This window comes from Capricornis sumatraensis, chromosome 6 (assembly GCF_032405125.1).
Source record: "Capricornis sumatraensis isolate serow.1 chromosome 6, serow.2, whole genome shotgun sequence".
In the NCBI taxonomy this organism is placed as follows: domain Eukaryota; kingdom Metazoa; phylum Chordata; class Mammalia; order Artiodactyla; family Bovidae; genus Capricornis; species Capricornis sumatraensis.
Window position 1 is genome coordinate 50,658,975 of NC_091074.1, and position 21,270 is coordinate 50,680,244.

The window sequence follows — 21,270 nt, forward strand, 5'->3', positions numbered from 1 at the left end:
CTATATATCATAGGAAATGACCATGTTCCCCCTCCACCTCAAAACTGGTTCTTTCCCCCTTCTCCCTCGACAAAGCACTGTCAGAGTAAGAAACAACATATTAGCAATTATCCACAAAAATAACCTGGAAAAATAAAAAGAGAAGGCTTACTCCAGAGTTTCTTTCCTTTTATGTGTGCTGAAGCAATGGTTGTGAACACTGTTACTCTGCATTTCAAGACAATGCTTCTTCCTCATTAATGTAGAAGGTCATCTATACGTTCATGTGATAAGTAGGACATACCGTAAGTAGCATTTCCTACATTTCCTACTTATGTAGGAAATGCTACCATTTCCCTTGGAAGAATCCTATTCCATTATCTTGACCTATTATACCACAGCTTGTTTTACTGTTTGTGTCATACCTCAGAGAAAACTGAGAATCACTATAGCTGAAATTAGAACTTTGGCAGAAACACTGAGTGAACACAGCAGAGTGTAATCAGAACATTATTTCAAAACAAACTAGGTAAGATGAAGACTGCCCACTATAGCAAACAGAACATATCATGTGCCATGATTTAAAAAAAAAAAAAGGTGTATGAGCTAATTTTCCCAGTGGATAATATAAGAGAGCTACCACACTAACACCTTAAAATCTCTCCCTGTGTGCTTGTTAATTACAGACCCATGTGAGGCATGCTTTGGTAAGGCTGGGCTTTTACAAATTAGAGTTGTTCCTAAGTGCCCCAATATACAATATTCTTCCCCTATAATAGCCCACTGAGTGTTTCTCACACATTAGACATTTATCCCAATCTTTTCTTTCCTTGTGATGAATTATACTGGTTAAGTAACATTTATTGTTCAAGAGGTTTCTGCATAGAATAGTGGTTTCAACCTTCTACCTGCCACTGGGCTGTTCACATTCATAATGTGACTCATGTGAACGGTAATTCTGGAAAGGAAAGAGGCAACCCTCCACCCACCCCAATCTTCCAGGCAGATTTGTCAGAATCTGTGAGAGGAGAAGGCAGTTTGAAACAAATGCCCTTCCCATCCCACTCTGGGGGACACCTGCTCATGTGAACCACTGGCACAGAACTCTTGAGTTTTCAGAGAAAAAAAAAAAAATCCAATAAATCAATCACCGTATTCTGGTGATGCAGGAGAATATCAGAAATAACAGAAATAAAATTTATAAATATACTGATGAATCTATGAATAGAAGCTATAGGGTAAGGTTACAGAAAATTTAAAAAGAAATAGGCTACCAAATACATAAATTGTTTGGCTCATGGAGTTATGAAATTTCAAAGTAAATGAAAGAAACTGGGTCATACTTTATGCTTCTGCATCATTGACAGGGAAAATGTAATTATAGAATCACTTAAGATTTTTCCACATTCTGTATATTCATAAACACATGCTTATATGTGCACAGAAAATTTCTGGAATGGTATACAAGAAACTTAATATCAGTTGATTGGCAGTCTGAGATGGAAGATTACTGTTTAGTGTATTCCTTTTATGCTATTTTAATTGTCTACTATGCTAATGGACTACTCTTTTTACTTAAAAAATGAATAGCGGAGTGAAAAATACAATTAGTATACACAGAGAATAGCAGGGCATCATTCAGCAGAGCACAGTGAAAATGGGTACAAAATCCCTTACCTCTCCATCTGGTCCCAGAGCAGACTCTCCTCCTTCTGCATTCTCTTCAGCCTTCTGCAAAACAATGTCAAGTGTTAGGTATGATCCCAGAAGGTGGGTGCAGGAAGGACCTTGTGGCAACTCAGTGGCACATAACAGCATTTCATGACTACTTGTCACCATCCAACAGAGCTTAAGAATTAATGCCTTTTATCTGAGTTTCTCGTCACTCTCCGAGACAGAGTGTGTATTTTATTGGCAACTTGCAGGGAGTGACTGAAGCTAGATGTGACTCAGGGTTGGCCCATTAGAGAGGGGTGGACTGTGTCTTCTAGGATGCAAAGAGCTTAAGATGTGGCAGCATTAGGACCGAAGTCACAATCTGAAATGTGGTTGTATTTGGCACTAGGAAGACACATCCTGAATCAGTTCAACTTGCTCGTTCCCTTAGCAAGTTTTCTAAAAAAATGTCCCCTCAAGAATGAACTCTGAATCACTCTTGGGTTATAAAAATACAAAATCATTCAAAACCCTGTGCATTCTCTGAATGCTTTTCATTCTACCTAATTGGCTCTGTGGTCTCATAGAAAATTCTGTCATCCTCCATTTCTTAAATAGTCCAGTATCTTAGCCCATTAACCTCTATGTGCCTCAAAGACAGCTTAAATGAAAAGCTAGGATTATGTCACATTTTGTACATACCTGATAGAGCCTCATCTGCAATAAACACAACATAGTCTGAAATTTCTTACATTTATAACAACCTCTTTGCCAAGTGAAATCTTTAATACCACCTTCACAGAAGCCTTATTTTAAAGTTATTCTGTGTAGTGCAATGAGGAGAAGAAAAACCAACTTCAGTCATTTCCTTTATCAAGACATTTAAGAAAATGAGCTTTCCTCCCCTGGGCCCTTTAGTTAATTAAAAATATACATAATGATACAGAATCAATATTAACTCCACTTTGTTTACTTAAGGCATTGATTGTGTAATACATTTTTTGCTTCCTGTGAAAATAACTCAATTGTCTCTTGACAAAACAGCTTTTACAGAAAATGTCTAGGGTTGAAAATCCAGTCTTTGTCTGTACTGAAGAAGGGCAGTTCCCATAAATGTCTGAAATTTCTTTTATAATTTTCTTATAAAACATACACGTATACATGTACGCCAAAGCACAATGCGTAAAAAATGCAGCACTTCTACCAAATGAAATGCTCCCTTTGGTTATGATTTCCCCAAAATTTGATTTTTCTATTTCTGCAACCCCAAAGTGAGAATATTTCCAAGCTCAAAAGGAATGACCATCATGGAATGACCATTCAGAGAACAATGGCAGAAAGTCCAGAAAAGGAACCGTCCCTGCTACCAGCTCCCCTGAAAAGTCCATTTTTGGATTTCTCAGGCACTATATTCAGGCGACTTTTTCAATTAATCGCAGAAAGTCAATTAATCCCACCATTCTCTCCATACAAATCAGAAATTAGCTACAAATTTGGCAAACAAAGAATATCAAATGAGACAATGAATAAGCCAATTTCCAGCATCTAGCTAGTGGAAATGGATCACCGTTTCAATGAATAACACATTAAAAAGTCTGAAGGATCATAAATAACAGAGTCAAAACTATTATGAAGAACACTCTTCTATGAATATGCTATCAACCAGATTGGGTGTTATCTAAAAACTGCCTCATCAGCAGCACTTTCTATTACTTAAAATCCTCTAAACTAATTTTTAAATTTCCATCTAGTATCAAATCTGAGAGGCAAGGTAATATTAGACTTAGGAAACTTGGTCCTGGAATTAGATGAACTGCGTTTGAATCCCAGCTCTGTCACTAAGTGCACGAGTACTTAGCCACGTGATCTTGAGCAAATCTCTTGAATCTTGGTTCCCTCCTCTGAGAAAGTAGCAGTTCCCACCTGACTGGGCTGCTGCAGGACCGGATCACCATGTTAATACAAATAATCCAAGGTTACATGTAATATACATTGCAAGTGTCATTTTTCACAATGTAAAATAATCAGTGATAGTCTGAGGGTTATTTATATCTATATAAGACACAGCACTGTCTGAAAATTGCTTCCTAAGATTACGAAGTCAGGGATTTCTGTCTGTTTTGTTCACACATGCATTTCCATACCTTACAAGGGGTCCTGGCACTCAGGACACTAAATAAATATAGTGAATGAAGGAATGAATGAAAACACCAAGAACAAAGCTTTCCACTTAGCATACACTAAATGAATTACCACCACTGTAATTAGGTGTCAATATGTTTGCAAGTCATAAAGAAGCTAAGAATGCGCACACAGTTCCCTCACTGAACTGGCGCTCTCTGATACTTCCCGTGTGTGCCCAGTTCGGCTGCGCTATTATACAAGGTGGAAGCCAGATGGCAGTCTGCTCTATGGCAGGAGATGTCAAGTTCTCCCACCATGCTTTGAATTTCTTCAGTCTGGGGAGAATCTCTGGTGGGTATACTTTCATAAATCCACATTCTCACATCAGACTAGTGCTGAACCCTCTACTCCCCTCCCCTCAAAAAAAACCAAAAAATTCCTTTTTTTTCTTTTGTTCATGGTCAACTCCAAACAGACTGTGACTGCTGCTACCACTGGAGCTAACTCTGGACAGACTCTGAGCCCCTGGTGAAACACTCTGGTGTGGCTGCCGGAGGAAGTTCTGTATCAGAGAGTCTGCAGCACGTGACTAAATGCACCCTATCAGAACTACTGGCTGACACCTCAGCTTATCTCCGCTGATTAAAACAAAAACAAAACCCACTTCAGTTCAGCCACTAATCAGGGCTAAAGGAACTTTGTACTGGCTTCTTCCGACCTGCAAAAAGTTGATAACTAACTACCCTCATGGGTGGAGGGTGGAACGAATGAAAGACAATTGGGCTTCCCCATTTCCAAGGCCAACGTGAATTCAAACACTCTCTTTAGGAATGTGCGTGAACAAAGCTTTGTACTCAGGTACCCATCTTCCTAGGCTGTATAACATAATCAGTGACAAGGTAAGGAGAAAGGAAACCCCAAACATGAAAACCCTGAGGAAGCTGAACCCAAGAAAATGGGCTTCGGGCTTCCCTGATGGTCCAGTGGCTAAGACTTGGTGTGCCCAATGCAGGGGGCATGGGTTTGATCCCGGGTCAGGGAACTAGATCCCACATGGCGCAACTAAGGATCCCACATGCTGCAACTAAGGATTCCACAAGCCGCAACTAAGACCCCAGTCTGGCTAAATAAGCAAATAAATATTCAAAGAAAAGAAAATGGGCTTCAATGGGTATTTTATGCAGATTACCACAACACATGCCACAAACAGCCTGTTTTGTAAAGAAACAGTTTTATATCAAATATCTTACAAACTATATTATACAGTGAACACAGTTTATCCCCCAGCAGGTGTTGTTACAATATACCGAAATACCATTCAAATGTGCTGGCATCTTCAAAACTCATTCTGCTCTGAGGGAAACCTGAGATTGTCAGGAACCACTTGGTTATTTTTTACTGTCACTTAAGAGGACCTGTGACCATTAAGACAGGTGAACAGGCAATAAAAAATACCCAAGAATATCAAGTTAACAAGCAATTGCACATGACTTAGGTGGTGCCTTGCAAGGAAAACCAGCTCCAACATTTTGACTCAAGTAACTGGTCAATCCAGTTGAGCAAGACTTTGATCCAAACTTCTGGTTTCACCCATTTTGACACTAAACTTATCAAATAAATCTAACAAATTGTGTCATTGCATTCACCTACCTTTACAACAGTCACTATACTCAAATGCCCAAAACTGCCTTAGAATATTTCTTTCACCTACAGAAATCTCCTTGTGGAGGAAAACTGCAATAAACTAATAGTCTCTGGGGAAAAGAGATAAAAGAACTGAGAAGGACTGGAGGATAAACTGAATATAAAATGTCTCAATAAGATTATAGCTTTTCATCTGCTGCTGTTTTCATCATTATACCAAGAGGTTTTTTAATTGTTTGATATCTAAAAGAAAAACACAGTTTTCATCTCTATATTGATCAATACACTAGTGTCAGAAAGGTTCGCCCTTCAAAACATCACAGATCTGAGATTCACATATAACAGTGTATACAATACTGTTTGATGAGGGGGAAAGAAAGAAAACCAAAGGCCACAATGAAAAAGAGACTTGGCACAGTGTTCCCCCATGGATTCTCTGAGTATGTTCCCATTAGTATCATGAGTTTCTAAGAAATGTCACAATAAACACCAAGGGTATAGTTGTGCTGGTGTACACCCCAGTGAAAGATTTGGGAAGAGGGAATTAAATACTTTAATTTTGGCCTGAAGTCAACAGCTGGGGAAGCTGAACCTCTGAAGTGACCAGACTTAGCAGTAGATTCTGGGGCAGGAGGCTGCCATGGGGCTCCTGACCACAGCCCAAGGGAAAACATACCTTAAATCTATGTAAGAAATGCCTCATTATTACCAGGAACCATCGGAGAGCAGAGGCCAAATAATTAGGAAATTCTCTTTGTAGGAGCTGGGGAGGTAAGGGAAGCAGAGTCTGCCCAAAATAAGACATCCTTATTTCCCACTGCAGGCCACAACAGCCAAGGGGCCTGTCATCGTCCCAAAAGACACCCGACTTAGTAATAGCTAACTGAGCTTCACCTAGAAAAAAATGGTGGCCATTTATTCTCTCAACATCACAGAGAATAAGCAATAAGTGGAAAAAGAAGATTTCATTTTCAGAGAAACCTATAACCATATGTGGACACCCACTATCCTGCATTTATACTACAGAACTTCTTGATAAGATAACCAGTATTTACTGAGCACTTACTATGTTCCTGGAGAAGGAAATGGCAACCCACTCCAGTGTTCTTGCCTGGAGAATCCCAGGGACAGGGAAGTCTGGTGGGCTGCCGTCTCTGGGGTTGCACAGAGTCGGACACGACTGAAGTGACTTAGCAGCAGCAGTAGCAGCCAGTGTTCTTGCCTGGAGAGTCCCAGGGACAGGGGAGCCTGGTGGGCTGCCGTCTCTGGGGTCGCACAGAGTCAGACACGACTGAAGTGACTTAGCTGACTATGTCCCTGGGAGCATTTAAAGTGCTTTAGATAAACTCGGGTTTCCCAGGTGGTTCAGTAGTAAAGAATCCGCAAGCCAGTGTAGGAGACCGCAAGAGACTCAGGTCTCATCCCTGTGTCGCGAAGATCCCTTGGATGAGGAAATAGATAGCAACCCACTCCAGTATTCTTACCTGGAAAATTCCTTGGACAGAGAAGCCTAGCGGGTTACAGTCTATGGAGTCGCAGAATCAGACACAATTGAGTGTGCATGCATGCATATAACCTATGTAATCCTTACAACAAATGCAGGCTGTAGGTACTGTTCCTATCAGCTTCTAACAGATTAAGACACTAAAGAGTTGGGTTATAGATCTCTTAATGAAATATCCTACAAGGGAACAAGAATAATTGGTATTCTATGCTTTCTGATGCAGTTATGAATTTAAAAGACAGTGTATTCATGTGATTTAGATAGTGATCCAAGTCATAAGTGAGCATGTTCACTCCTATTTGTACACACCCCCATTTCAACCTTGGGTCCCTCCAGTAGAGGGGCGAGAACTCTCACAGCAGAGGAAGTAGACCTCCAAGGGCACAGTCAGCACACATGAACACTGTGTTCATGCTGTCCCACTGCAGAAACTGGTGTCACAGAATTAGTTATTTCAATACTTGAAAAATGATTCCTCCTCTAACATTCAAGTAGATACCCAGAGTTTACTTCTTTTTCTTCCATTTCAAGAGCATTAATGGAAGACAGGTTGAGAGAGAGAAGTTTCAGAATGACTTATAAATGTATACTTCATGGAAGTGGCTCTATTGATGAGAAGAGAAAAATTAAGCAAGATCATGTGAGGTTAAAGGAAACCCACTTTATTATTCACTAATACCAAATAACCAGAATCAACTCCCCAGGAAAGAAAGAGGCCTTCTCCGTTACACTGGGGTAATTCTTAAAAAAATGACGAAAAGTAACAAAGTTGCCCCTTTCCAATTAAATTACAAGGTCCATCATACTCATCTTTGATGGCATAGTTCTTGGAATGGCCTATATCTTATCCTACAAGTGTTGCCAGTAGTTCAGTGCTATTAGTTCACTGGGTAAAGAAGCTAGCTTCAAAACAAAGATTTAGGGATGCTGTACTTAATAAGGGGAAAAAATAACCCTGCAGATAGGTGCAGCGTGATATTACTTCTACAGGAAATGCTGAAAGGGATAGCATAGAATTAAAGATCCCCATCCAGCTTCCCTCCCCAACAGAGAAGCTGGAACAAACAACTCTCAATCATTCACTCTAATGGAGGGGAGAGGAACTCCAGATAATCCAAAGTGTCAAATAATCAGCTTTTGAAAGCATCCATTTTCTTTGCACTTGAATGAAGGTACATCTGAAATTGGGTGACTCACTTTGAACTAAGTCTTAAGACCCTGTGAGACAGTTTTCAGAAAGGACTAGAAAGGAGCCCAGTGTCTTGTTGTCCTTTATCCAGTGTCTCCCAACAAGATGGCTGGGAAGGAAATTGAGCCTGATCTCCTTGGTCCTGCTGGGGGTAGGGAGTGCTCAGATGCGAGGCATCCTGACAGCATGCCAGGCAAGAGGGGAAGGGCTGATAATAAAGTAACAATTCTGCACATTTCATCATGTGAGCTCATCAATGCAAGATGCCCAGAGAGAGACGCCAGGTAGACCGGAGTCACTTGGGGTACCTATGACTCGTTTGCCAAGAAATCAGGTCGTAGTCTGGCTCCCTGCCTTCCTTCACAGCATTTGTTACAGGTTATACTTATATATTGAGGTGCATAGTTTGATTAATGTCTTTCTGTCTCCTTCTTTGGTTTAATTAGGAGGGCAGGAGAAATTTTCCTCACCTCTGTACTCTCTCCCTCAGAATCTAGCACGCTGCCTAGATCACAGTAAGAGTTCAGTTAATATTTGCTGAGCAACTGCATGGAATAGAAAAAATAAGTGCTATTAGCAAATCTGAAAGCAAGAGTTTGGAAGTAGAGAGTCAATCCATAGATGATGCAGAGCTGCAAGCACCATGAAAAATACCAACAGGTTCCTGCTCTGTAAAGATTAACACAGAAACAAAAGCATGATCATTACTACTCAATTATCTCTCTTTCTTTGCCTATGACGATATAGCAATCCAATACTGTGACTGTTTGCTATTTAGTTGCTAAGTCGTGTCCAACTCTTTTGCAACCCCATGGACTGTAGCCCACCAGGCTCCTCTGTCCATGGGATTTCCCAGGCAAGAATATTTGAGTGGGTTGCCATTTCCTTCTCCAGGGGATCTTCCCGACCCAGGAACTGAACCCACATCTTCTGCATTGGCAGGTAGATTCTTTACAACTGAGCCACCTGGGAAGCCCTCAATACTATGGCAACAATCCATTCACTAAAAGCCAGAAGCTCAAATTTGAGTCATTAGCTTTTAATCACAAACAAACAGAATATGAACTGCGATGTTAAAAACACTAACAGTGACCTTTTTGTTACAGACTCCACAGAATAAACTTCAGGATTCAGTTCAGTTCAGTTCAGTTGCTCAGTCGTGTCTGACTCTTTGCGACCCCATGAATCGCAGCACGCCAGGCCTCCCTGTCCATCACCATCTCCCGGAGTTCACTCAGACTCACGTCCATCGAGTCAGTGATGCCATCCAGCCATCTCATTCTTGGTCGTCCCCTTCTCCTCCTGCCCCCAATCCCCCCCAGCATCAGAGTCTTTTCCAATGAGTCAACTCTTCGCATGAGGTGGCCAAAGTACTGGAGCTTCAGCTTTAGGATCATTCCTTCCAAAGAAATCCCAGGGCTGATCTCCTTCAGAATGGACTGGTTGGATCTCCTTGCAGTCCAAGGGACTCTCAAGAGTCTTATCCAATTAGGAAAAACTAAAACTTCTATTTCATGGGTCCACCTATGGAATACAGGCTTCCCAGGTAATGCTAGTGGTAAAGAACCTGCCTGCCAATTGCAGGTGACATAGAGACACTGGTTCCATCCCTTGGTTGGGAAGATCCCTGGAGGAGGGCAGGGCAACCCACTCCAGTATTCTTGCCTGGAGAATCCCATGGACAGAGGAGCCTGGTGGGCTACAGTCCATAGGGTTGCAAGGAGTTGAACACGACTGAAGTGACTTAGCACGCACCTACAGAATATTACAGAATTGTATCTGTTTGCCATGTGTCAACTTTAAGTTAGAAATTGGGAGCTGGAATTTTGCAAAGTCTATAATGCGACCTTGACAAGAAAATTTGGTATTTCTCACCAAGGAAATGTCGAAATGCAAACCCTGACTCATCCCTCGTTCACCTTCACAATAAGGGGAGCTATCTTATACCAAAGAAATCAGGTGCAGAAGGCACCTTCTCAATCATTTATTCCTCCTCCTTAATTATGAAACAGGTATGAGAAGTCAGGAGCCATGAAATTAATTATTTTTCGAAAAACATTTTGTTCCATTATTCCGTGCAGAGAAAAAAATGATTAAATGCTACCAGTCCTCAATCTTCACAATTTTAAAGCCTTCCTGCTCATGTCTGTACCCACACCCATCAGGACTGACCATGAAAATAGAATAGCCACCAAGAACTATATTACCAGACTACCTAAGCTTCAAAGAGGATCTAATATATTCACAGGTCTACACAGGGAAGCAGGTTACCCTTGAAGTGAGAGATACGATCTGCAGAACAGAGATTGTACATCTTACCCTCACTTCTCATGATAATTCAGATTATTTTACATAAGACTATTGTTTCCTGTAATGACCTAAAACTCTGACCTGCACATTTACCTTACTGTCACACTAGGACAGCTGAACTGAATGAACAATCCTGGCAACAGCTGTCTGTCCAAACAGGCTGAAATATGTTACTAAAAGTATCTCAAAGCTCTCTCTTACATCTTCCTCTGGCTCCTTTCAATCTGAACAAGGCATTTTGGTTTTCATTTTTCTTTCCAGTTTCTTAACTCAGCAGTCCCCTGCCTACGCATTGCACTTGAGTAAACCCTTCTTTGGGCCACGTTTTTCCCTTTCCTACCGACTGTGTGTACTTAGTTTTTTAATATTGTGTCAAACAGTGGAAATAGGAATTGAATATACATTCTGTCCATCTCCAATATGTTGTCTAGTACGCCTCATCAACCCATTTATGTCAGCAGTGTTTACAGTAAAATCATCTAAGTCTTCCATTAGGGTAGTTAAGAAGTACTCATGACAGGGGCAAGACAGGCCTAAAACTGGTCCCCAAACACACATCCCCAGCTCAGCACAGGCATCAGCGTACTCACCTTCTTCTTCCTCCTCCTCTTCTTCTTCTCTTTGGCCGCCTGGGCTTGCTTGTGCTCCCAAACCAGGTTAGTCAGGTTGGCCACATACTCATCAGTCTGCTGCAAGAGGTATGCTAAACGCCTGTCTTTCTTTTGATCGATCAGTTTTCTATAGCCCTCTTCATCTTCAGCCTATTAAGGAAAGAAGAGTGTGACGAGAACATGATAAAAGTTTGCGGACAACACCTTTTCCCACACATCCTTCCCCTGACGGTCTGAACTTTGGTGGTGTGTGCAGCAAACTGAATGATTCCAGCCTCCCGAGTCCTCGAACCCTGGTGGGGACTGATGACTACATCCCAAGAACGGGGGTTCAGGGCCAGATCAACACATGTAACTACACAATTTGTGTGGTGTGATCAAGCACTTCGAGCCAACTTTCCATCCTTCTTTATTTAAACTGCACAAACAGTGTTAACAATTTGATGATTCACCATCTGAAGCTTACCCTTAACTTTGTGTTGGAAACTGTCAAACATAATCAAAAGCAGAGAAAGTAGTAAACTCGCTCATATAACCAACAGCCACCACCAACACAATTAACTCGTGATGACGTGATGCCTCGTTTCACTGCTGCCCTTCGCCCACCTCTGCCCTGTAATTCCAAACTGAGTGGTCCTGAAGCAAATTCCATAATAGCTTTTCATTCGTAAGTATTTCCATAAGTGCTTCCAGAGGCGAAGAACTGAATAGGTTTTGAACAAATAATTTCTGATACTTCAAAGCATGACAGACACTGTGGTTGATAGCAAAGGTCAAGTTGTGGGGATTTTGGTCCCAGATCAGCACTGCATGGTGTGCCCAGGTGACTGGAGACAAGTCATTTAGCACCTGAAGCCTCAGAGGGCTGAGCCATAAAACACACACAGTACTTCCCATTAAGCAACATTATGAGGTTAAATGGAATAAAAACTCTGATGGACTCTGGGTTGTTTCAAGAGAAATCTTTTTTATACATCCCAAGAAAAGGACATCTCCAAAATATTTCCTTCACGTGATGCAGGATAAAAGGAACACACACAGCAAAATCTTTAGAAGGCAGCTCCATTATAGAGGAGCTTGGGTTTTCAGTCCAAGGGTGTCCCTCCAGCACTTGCCGGAGCGACAGCAGCTTCATCACTCCTCCTGGCTGCTGTCTGCCCCATGGATGAACATGAACCTCAAATGCTATTATAACTCTAATTGCTTTTGGTTATGGTTGATCTCACTTGGAGAAAGAGTGATAAAAAAAAAACTTCAGTTTCTCTGTTATCTGTATATTCCATCATTTAATTGCAAAAATTAATGATTTGCAAATGCCTAATCATTAGTGTCAAACCAATCTGTTACTGAAGTTCTAATATAGTCTCACTTCAGTTGAATCAGACAAATTTGATTGCTTACTGCTCAGATGACTATAAAATGGTCTCCCCAGCTAGTTAGCAATCTCTGAGACAGTCCCCTCCCATCCAAAACAGGAGCGGGAGGCAGGAGAAGATGACAAGATTTAGCAGGACCTGGACACAGAGCATTTTAAAATATGTTGTTTACTCTCTGAAATCCAAAGGAAAATTAATGACCAAAAAATGCAAACTATAATACCAGCCAGGAAGACAGTGTCACTTGGAATTTTTCAGGGATGTAATTACAGGTTGACGCTAATGATTTTATCTTCATCCAATACTCAGGCATTACATCCCACAAAGAATATGCAGGTCTCCTATCAATATACATCACACACACTTTTCTAAAATCCATGGTGCGCTCTGAGATTTGATTCCAAAAATAAGTGGCCAATAAAAGCAAATATGTAGGCCTATGATATAAACCAATTCCTTCTGTGTTTATATATCCATTAAAAAGTAATGGTAGAAATGGAATGACCCATGAATAGCATTCCAGAATAACACAGCTGTAACAAAAAAGCAGTATTTCAAAATTAACTGAAAAATCACTTTTTAAACTGTTAAAGAAACATTTCCACCATTTAAAAAAAAAAAAAAGATAGGCAGCATAAGCATCAGAGACTTCAAAAAAAAAAAATCTTCCTAGATTCCAAGACACAACTTAATGAGATACTCATTCAAAACAACTTGTGTCATTAGTCTCAAAGAAGCACTATTTTTTAAACCACTTTTTAAATACCATGCTGTATTTTCTTTGCTAATATATCATTCAAGATTTTTTCGTTAATGTTAGTCTTTTTCTTCTCACTGGAATTTTTCACAGTGCTTTAGTATTGATATTATACTTGCTTTAGAAGACGATTTTAGGAGTTTTCTTCTTTTTCTATTCCATGAAACAATTTAATTTAGGCCCTCCATATCTGTGGTTTCTGCATCCGGATGCGGAAGGCTCACTGTCCTATGCCATTTCATATAAGACACTTGAGCATCACGGATTTTGGTATCTGGTGGGGTCCTGGGACCAATCTGTGGATACCAAGGAATAATTGTATGGTAGGGTGATCATCTTAAAGATTTGGCAGAAATCACAGTGAAATATCCAGGGCTTTCTGCTTTTGGCAATGGGAGAAAAGGAGAGAATAAGAGAAAGGAGGCACTACCTTAAAAAGAACTGCCACTTCCATCCTTCCAGGTCTGGTTATCAAAACTCCTAAAAAAACAGAGAGCCTATCTTCACATGAGAAGCTACCATCTGCCTGGCAGTGCCAGTGCCACCCTAGGACATGGAAACATTGTACTCATCAGTGGTAGCCCTTGACTACTGGCATTGTGTTGTCTAGGGAAAAGAAAGTGTTTTTACCTTATCCCTGTGAAGTTCAAAGGAATGGATTAGTATATTTGATAAACAGCTTTTACTTTCTCCTTCTACCATGGCATGTTTAACATTCTCAGTGCAGATGGCTGCAAGCAAAGCATTTTCCTGAATTCCCGTAGGCAGGGTCCTTACCATCAGCCTCCGCATTCTCTCCTTCTCAATCCGCTCCGTCTCTTTCTTCTGCTCCCTTTCGGTGTTGGCGTGCCAGGTAGCCACTGCTTTGGAAAGCTTCTGGATCTTGCCAGCCACAGACCGATGATACTCCTTGAAGTCTTTTGCATGTTGCAAAATACTGTTCAGGTATTCCTAAAGGATCCACAGCAGGGAGAAGAGAAGGCTGAACATCCAGTTCCCAGTGAAAGTTTCCACCCAGTCCAAGAAAACTCGCAGTGTGTCCTGAACAGCAATGGGGGACTAGAACCTATTTGGGATGGGCGCGCTGGTGTGTCTCCACAGCTGAGGTGTGGGCTACGGGGTGGTGGGAGAGAGTGCCAGCCTGTAGAAAAGAAGCCTCCCAGGTCCTGAGGGTGTGGCCACATGAAAACGAAATGATCAGAGATTGAGAGGGACCTACAAGATGGTGATGATGAAATTTAAAGCAAATCACTCTCGAATAAACCCCAGGGAAACAGGTATTATACTGAGAGGACAAACAGTTGAATCACGTTATGAAAGTAGTGCTCTCACTTAAATACCTTAGAATCGTCACCCAAAATGAGTTTTATAGGAAGCTAAAATGGCCACACATCATTTGTATCCAGTTCTTAAAGAAGGGGAAACACATAACCTTATTTACACTAAAGTCCAACACTTTGCAAAACAAAACCAAGCAAGGCACTAAATTAAGCTCAGAAAAACAAAATTTATAGGATTATGACAAGAGAATCAAATTCTACATCAAAATATTTCCAAATCTCTGGAAAGGAATGTTTTAAAATATCTACCCTTGTGAAACCTCCAACTGGGCCCTTGAAAAGCCCAGGATACTATATTTATATTTGTTATAAAAATAAATGCTTGCCCTCTTCTTTCCAAGCTCCCTCTCCCCTAGGATTGTGTCCTAGGAAACCTTCCTGCACCCACCTCCTCGGCAGCATCCCATGGGGTTATGACTATGACACTTGATTGGAATTCAGAGAGCACTGCCCTCGCCCCTCATCCTGTACTGACTGTTCCCGTGTCCTCGGGGAGGTCACCTCTCTGCTGGGCCTGTTGTCTCATCTATGAGACGGTGTGGCCGGACCACCCGGGATCCCCTCTGTGATGGCCCCACCACCTGCAGGGGTCCATCTCCCAGGGGCTCTGACTCGGCCCCGTTGCGTGGTGGGGCCCGAGTACCTGGTGCTTCTGCCTTCGCTTCCGCTCCTGCTCGATCTTCTGCTGCTTCTCCAGCTTCTCCGTCATGCGGGCTTCCCTCAGGGTCTGGCGCTTGCTCCGCTTGTAGGCTTTGGAGTTGAGGGCCGTCTCCAGGGTCGTGTCCCGTCGCATGCAGGCCACCACCTCCTGCCGCAGCTGTCGGGAGGGGAGTGGTTGGAACATCTCCCCTGACGGAGGCCAGACCCCTGTCCCCCTGCCCTCTGTTTGGTGGAGCCGAAAAGGGACTCCCCGAGTTTCTCCATCACAGCTGGCCTTCTATAAACACAGGGCCTACATCATGCCAAGGGTATAGGGTATGCGGAGATTCTCAAAGTTTCCTTTCCAAAAATTTCAGATAAGAAGCCAAGTACAGCACTGTCTACAGTAAATAAGTAGAGAATGTCTAGGTTTTTAAACAAATCAATTCATTCTAATTATTTTAATGATATTAATTATTTAATAAGCTTTAAAATTTTTTTTACTTCATTTTAAGTGCCATGCTAACATTCTCTTTGTGTTTAAAGATTAACGTTGATGACACTGGGCAAAAAGAATAGAACTGCTTCCTGTTCATATGAAGTAGCTGTAGATACCAAACAATGTTAATTCACTGTCTCACATAAAAATGGGAAATACTAGTTTTGGCTTCCTCTCACTCCTAACAATGATGTTTGAAAGGTATTTATTTATTTATTTTTATTATATCATGGACTTCTTTCAGATTATCATAAATATAACACCCCATTCATATCATATGTTACATGGTGGTAGAAAGGGAGGGCTGGAAACATGCATTGAAATAATAATTTGATTGAATCTGAAATCAGCATCCATTACAGTTAATATCATTGGAAAACTTCATAGATAACAGGTTTTTCAATAAAATGAAGCAAAAATCAGAAACCAATCAGAATCCAGCATAGCAAAGCTAATTTGAATGTAATCTTATTCCTGAAATTATAGTTGATTGATAGTCATTTAATAAAATTGTATTAAATGACTTATAAAGTTACCTACAAGAAACAAACAAATGGAATGCACAGTTTTTGTTTTTTTAATTAAGCTCTAATCTACTCACATACCTACAGCCAAGTAGCCGCCAGCCACCATGATGCCCTCTTGTGATATTATAACCAACAAGGCAAACGTATTTCCAAGTTCACATGATAACAGCAAGACGGTTGGCCGTGGAATTTTATTCACATCCTCCAACAGACCAAGTCATGCAATTCAATCCCTCCAAACTACTTTTGCTCGTTAATAATTCATTTTGCATGCCTGAGTCCTTCCCCAAACAAGCCCATCTGACTGGCCAGGAAGCACTCCTTTTCCCCTTTGGCTAAACGAGGCTGTGTGACAATTAGGGGACCAAGGCAAAACTTGCCAAAGTGAACGTTAGCTCTACTTCATCCCCCTAGTCTCCTACAGATTTAGCAATTGTAAAATAGATCGCTATGCTTGCCTTTATTAATCAGTGACTACTAAGACCATAGCAAGAACAGTAACTACAAAGTCACTGATGAGTCAGTGCTGGGGTCTGACGTGATCAGAAGCTGCAAAAGTAGGTGTTGATGAATATCTGCAGTTACAAAACATAGTTTTATGTATTTGTATAAACAATGAGCTACTAATTTAGTTAAGGGCCTTTCATATTTGTTAAAATAATTTGCATAGTCAGAGCTAAGGGTTTTATATTTCTCTTTACAAAGAAGCTCTGATCTATCACCTTCCTGTTTTCCTTTGAAATCATAAAGACAAACATGAGCTGCTCCATCTGTTCTCAAGGTTGCATCTACAGTAACAAAATGCCATAAGTCAGACTTTGGAAACCATAATATGGGAGAGAAAAAAATGTCTCTGATGTACAGAAGAGAAAAATAGAATAATAAGCAGTTCATCTTCATTACTTTTCAGTTTCTGTGCTGCTGGTCGGAAAGATACACTCTTTCACTAAATTTATATCTTTTTAACAATATTGAACAGACTTAAGGAAACGCACAGTTCACACTCTGGAACAATTACATTCATTTCCTGTACCTCAGATGTGCTGGGGAAAAGTTATTACCTGACGTTGGAAATTGAGTAACCGAAGTGCTTTCAGTTCCACGGTTGCTTTGGTTCGTAAGTCTGGTGGCAAAGAGCCAGGCAGATTTTCCAGCTCCTGTATCCTATGGGCTATGCGAGCCTGAAGTCTAAAGGAGACGATAAAATGGGGGAGGGGGAGGAGAAAATAAATGTTACAGCTTGGTCTTAATTGAGAGACAACAGTCTCAGGTTTACGTTCATGGCAGAACACCTTGCAGATACTGAAGGCAAACTTCTGACACCCAAACAGATTATCTGATGTTAAGCAGAGAAAGGCTCCCTTTGCACTAATGCACACAGGTGCTATATTACTTAACACTTTTGGCCTTCTTCACAACCTGTCTCTAACAGCCAGGAAGGAAGGCTTGGGGTACACGTAGGAGCAAAGTCAAAGTCCCATGGCTCCCTCTGAAGAGAGAGAGAAAGTGACAGCTAGGGAAAACCTGACTTGCTCCCAGCCAGAGCGCAGAGCTGAGACAACAGAGTTCTCTTTCTGACTTCTAGTTCTGTCCTAAGGCAGTGGGGCCACTGGCCCTCCCTTCCAAGATGCTGATGATGACAGGCATTCACGCTGAGTAAACGAGAACAGTTTTAGGTGCTGAGGCCACAGAAATCAGCCAACCCAAAACTTTCAGAGAGAGAGAAAGAGCCTTGCCAACCACAACCATTTCCTCTGTGAGCAATGCTTGCTTGAGAAAAGACAAGAAAAGGCAAATCAGACATAAAAAAAAAAAAAAAAATCTGGTTTGGGGCGGCAGTAAATAGTAAACAGCATGTGAAAACTAAGAGTTTCTAGAAAAGGACCGTCAGGCAATCTCAGTCCGGCCATCATTAAAAAAAAAAAAAAAACAGAACTGTAGGTACTTCCTCATAATAGAGGCAGAACAGAAAAGACATCCCACTTAATTTATTTGCGATACTGTTAGTGTAAGTCACAGAAACTGGTTTTAGAGTTCACCTGGGTCCTATGCTTACAAATAATGACCTGCTATTTAAATCTATTTTTAGAATCAGTTCAGTTCAGTTCAGTCACTCAGTCGTGTCCGACTCTGCAACCCCATGAATCACAGCACGCCAGGCCTCCCTGTCCTTCACCATCTCCCGGTGTTCACTCAAACTCATGTCCATCGAGTCGGTGATGCCATCCAGCCATCTCATCCTCTGTCATCCCCTTCTCCTCCTGCCCCCAGTCCCTCCCAGCATCAGGGTCTTTTCCAGTGAGTCAACTCTTCGCACGAGGTGGCCAAAGTATTGGAGTTTCAGCTTTCGCATCAGTCCTTCCAATGAATAGCCAGGACTGATCTCCTTTAGGATGGACTGGTTGGATCTCCTTGAATCACCTTCCCTCAAATATGGAGGCAAAACTGTCTTGGAATAGATTTTGACAAAGAAAGAACAGCAAATGGTAGTAAGTTAAACTAAACTAACGGTAACTGCACTAAGGTGCATTTAAAGTGAAAATGAAAGTCGCTCAGTTGGGTCTGACTCTTTGTGACCCCATGGACTATACAGTCCTTGGAATTCTCCAGGCCAGAATACTGGATTGGGTAGCCTTTCTGTTCTTCAGGGGATTTTCCCAACCCAGGTCTCCCGCACTGCAAGCAGATTCTTTACCAGCTGAGCCACAAGGGAAACACAAGAATACTGGAGTGGGTAGCCTATCTCTTCTCCAGCAGATCTTCCCAAGCCAGGAATCAAACCCGAGTCTCCTGCATTGCAGGTATATTTAAAGCACAATTTAATTTTCTTTCTCTCTCCCACACACACACATATACATCTACAAGGTAAGTCTATAACAGCACTATGTTATTGAGAAAACTGAAGTTCAGAGATACTAAGAAACATCTGGACTTCACAGAGCCAGTAAAGGAGAGAGCCAAGATGAAAATCCTCACTGGCTTTATACCAGCTCCCCTGCAACAACACCACAGATAATCAAAGTACACTTTCTACTGCAAACTCTCATGGAACTCAACTATAAAAGCTGATAACTAAACATTCTGTTTAAAATTAGTTTCATGCTTTTATCAACCTTTATGATGCCATATATTGATATGAAAAAGAAAACCTTCTGTGTCTTGGACACTGCAAAATATCTTAATAGTTCATATAGCCCAAGTATCAGAATGCATACGTGTGTGTGTGTGTGCTAAGTCACTTCAGTCATGTCCAACTCTTTGCAACTGTATGGACTGTAGCCCACCAGGCTCCTCTGCCCATGGGGATTCTCCAGGCAGCAATACTGGAGTGGGCTGTCATGCCCTCCTCCAGAGGATCTTCCCAACCCAGGGATGGAACCTGCATCTCCTGCATTGGCAGGTGGCTTCTTTACCACTAGTGCCACCTGGGAAGCCCAAGTATCAAAATGAGGGCTTTTTTTTTTTTTTTTAACAAAAATTACAGCTGTTTGCTTTGATAGAGAAAAAAATACGTTTCTCAAAACTTTAAAAATAATGATAAAGGAAATGTGTCATTTTTTTACTGACCTCACTTGGTTGCTCAGACAGTAAAGAATCTGCCTGCAATGAAGCAAACCCAGGTTCAATCCTTGGGTCTAGAAGATCCCGTGGAGAAGGGAATGGCTACTCACTCCAGTATTTTTGCCTGGAGAACTCCATGGACAGAGGAGCCAGCCTCGTGGGCTTCAGTCCACAGGTTACAAAGAGTCTGACATGACTGAACAATGAACACTTTCATGAAAATAACATTATGATAGATTCCTCTTTTATTGGGTATATATGTGTGTTATTCTGATTTACTGAATGATTTATTATCATCACATGTTACTAGTTATCATGTTATTTCAACAATGCATACCAACATAAACAATAGTACTTGTAAATGGTTTTACTATGCAACAGACTGAAAACGTATTAGGTTCAAACAGTAACAATAAACATTCATCAATTTACTTTCGATCAAATTGTTCAAACTCTCCCAACCTTCTTCCACATTCCTTTTACCATTGATACTCATGGGATTCTAATCATGGTTTTTAACTTTTCTCTGTATGAAACAAACATCTACTTCCTTTATCCAATTCAATTTCTTAAACATGCACATGGCCCCAAAGTCCCAAATCCAGCAACAGGTGATGCATCTTAACAATTAAGATATTAAGAGAAAAATCTATTACAGAGTTTTTTCAAATATATAATTTAAAGGGGAAAAAAAGGAAACTGAAACAATTCTACCTGTGTAGAGTTAAGGCCATACTAAGGGAAATTTAAATACTGTAGCGGGGTGAGATAAAGGCCAATGGTATGGTTATTCTGCTTCTTTGGTTCTATGTTTATTGCAGTCCTTTTTCATCTGAATAACCCAGAATTCAAACTATCCCTTGGCTTTGTGTTTTACTCTCCTTGACAAAGTGGGTCAAGTGCTGTATTAGAGGAATGGGTGCTTTTTCCTTAATCGTCTAAAGGACTGTGGAACGGGGGCTAAAGAAATAGTCTTAGGACAACGGGCCTGACTGTGTAGAGATTAAATCACACTGGACCAGGAGGGTGGAAGCTGCAGAGTGGAGAGGAGAAGCAGGGAGGTGAGAAGGGGGGGAGTTGGGTAGGCGGAGCATGGGGTCACCTGGAAGCGGGAGTCGGTGGGGAGCTGGGAAGGGAAGCCCCTGAAATGATGGCCTTCTCCAAAGGACCTAGTAATTTGTCAGTGAATCTCAGATCCTCCAGGACAAAAGACTCTTTCTTTTATGGAAGGGAGGCAAGAAGTACAGAGCGCTAACTATAGGAGAAGAGGAAAGGTAGATTCTGACATACAATTATATGCATCCAATTCAGCACATGGGGAGAGGGAGAAGTGAAGGGACAGGAGGGGCTTCTTTTACATAGAGAATTTTATCTTTGTGTGGTGGTGGCTGTTAATAGAAATCTTCATTTTAGATAATGCTCCTCTCCAGACAATTTCATCTTCCCATCAATGGAATTCAGCAGGTAGTCCGATAAAGAGATTCAGGATTCTAAACTTCCCGAAACAACAACAGATGTAATACTGCATAACTGCAGGAGACTCATTTAGTGTCC

General features: G+C 41.3%; 1 protein-coding gene across 1 annotated transcript in view; it reads right to left on the bottom strand.

Annotated features, from left to right (window-relative positions):
• SMARCA2 (SWI/SNF related BAF chromatin remodeling complex subunit ATPase 2) overlaps positions 1–21,270 on the bottom strand; it is a 163,458-nt gene that overhangs the window by 117,988 nt on the left and 24,200 nt on the right. The window contains exons 5-9 of the mRNA XM_068973585.1: positions 17,217–17,343; positions 15,134–15,307; positions 13,928–14,101; positions 10,993–11,167; positions 1,657–1,700 (exon numbers count right to left, since the gene is read on the bottom strand). Coding sequence (XP_068829686.1) covers positions 1,657–1,700; positions 10,993–11,167; positions 13,928–14,101; positions 15,134–15,307; positions 17,217–17,343 — 694 coding nt within the window. The remainder of the gene's footprint in view (positions 1–1,656; positions 1,701–10,992; positions 11,168–13,927; positions 14,102–15,133; positions 15,308–17,216; positions 17,344–21,270) is intronic.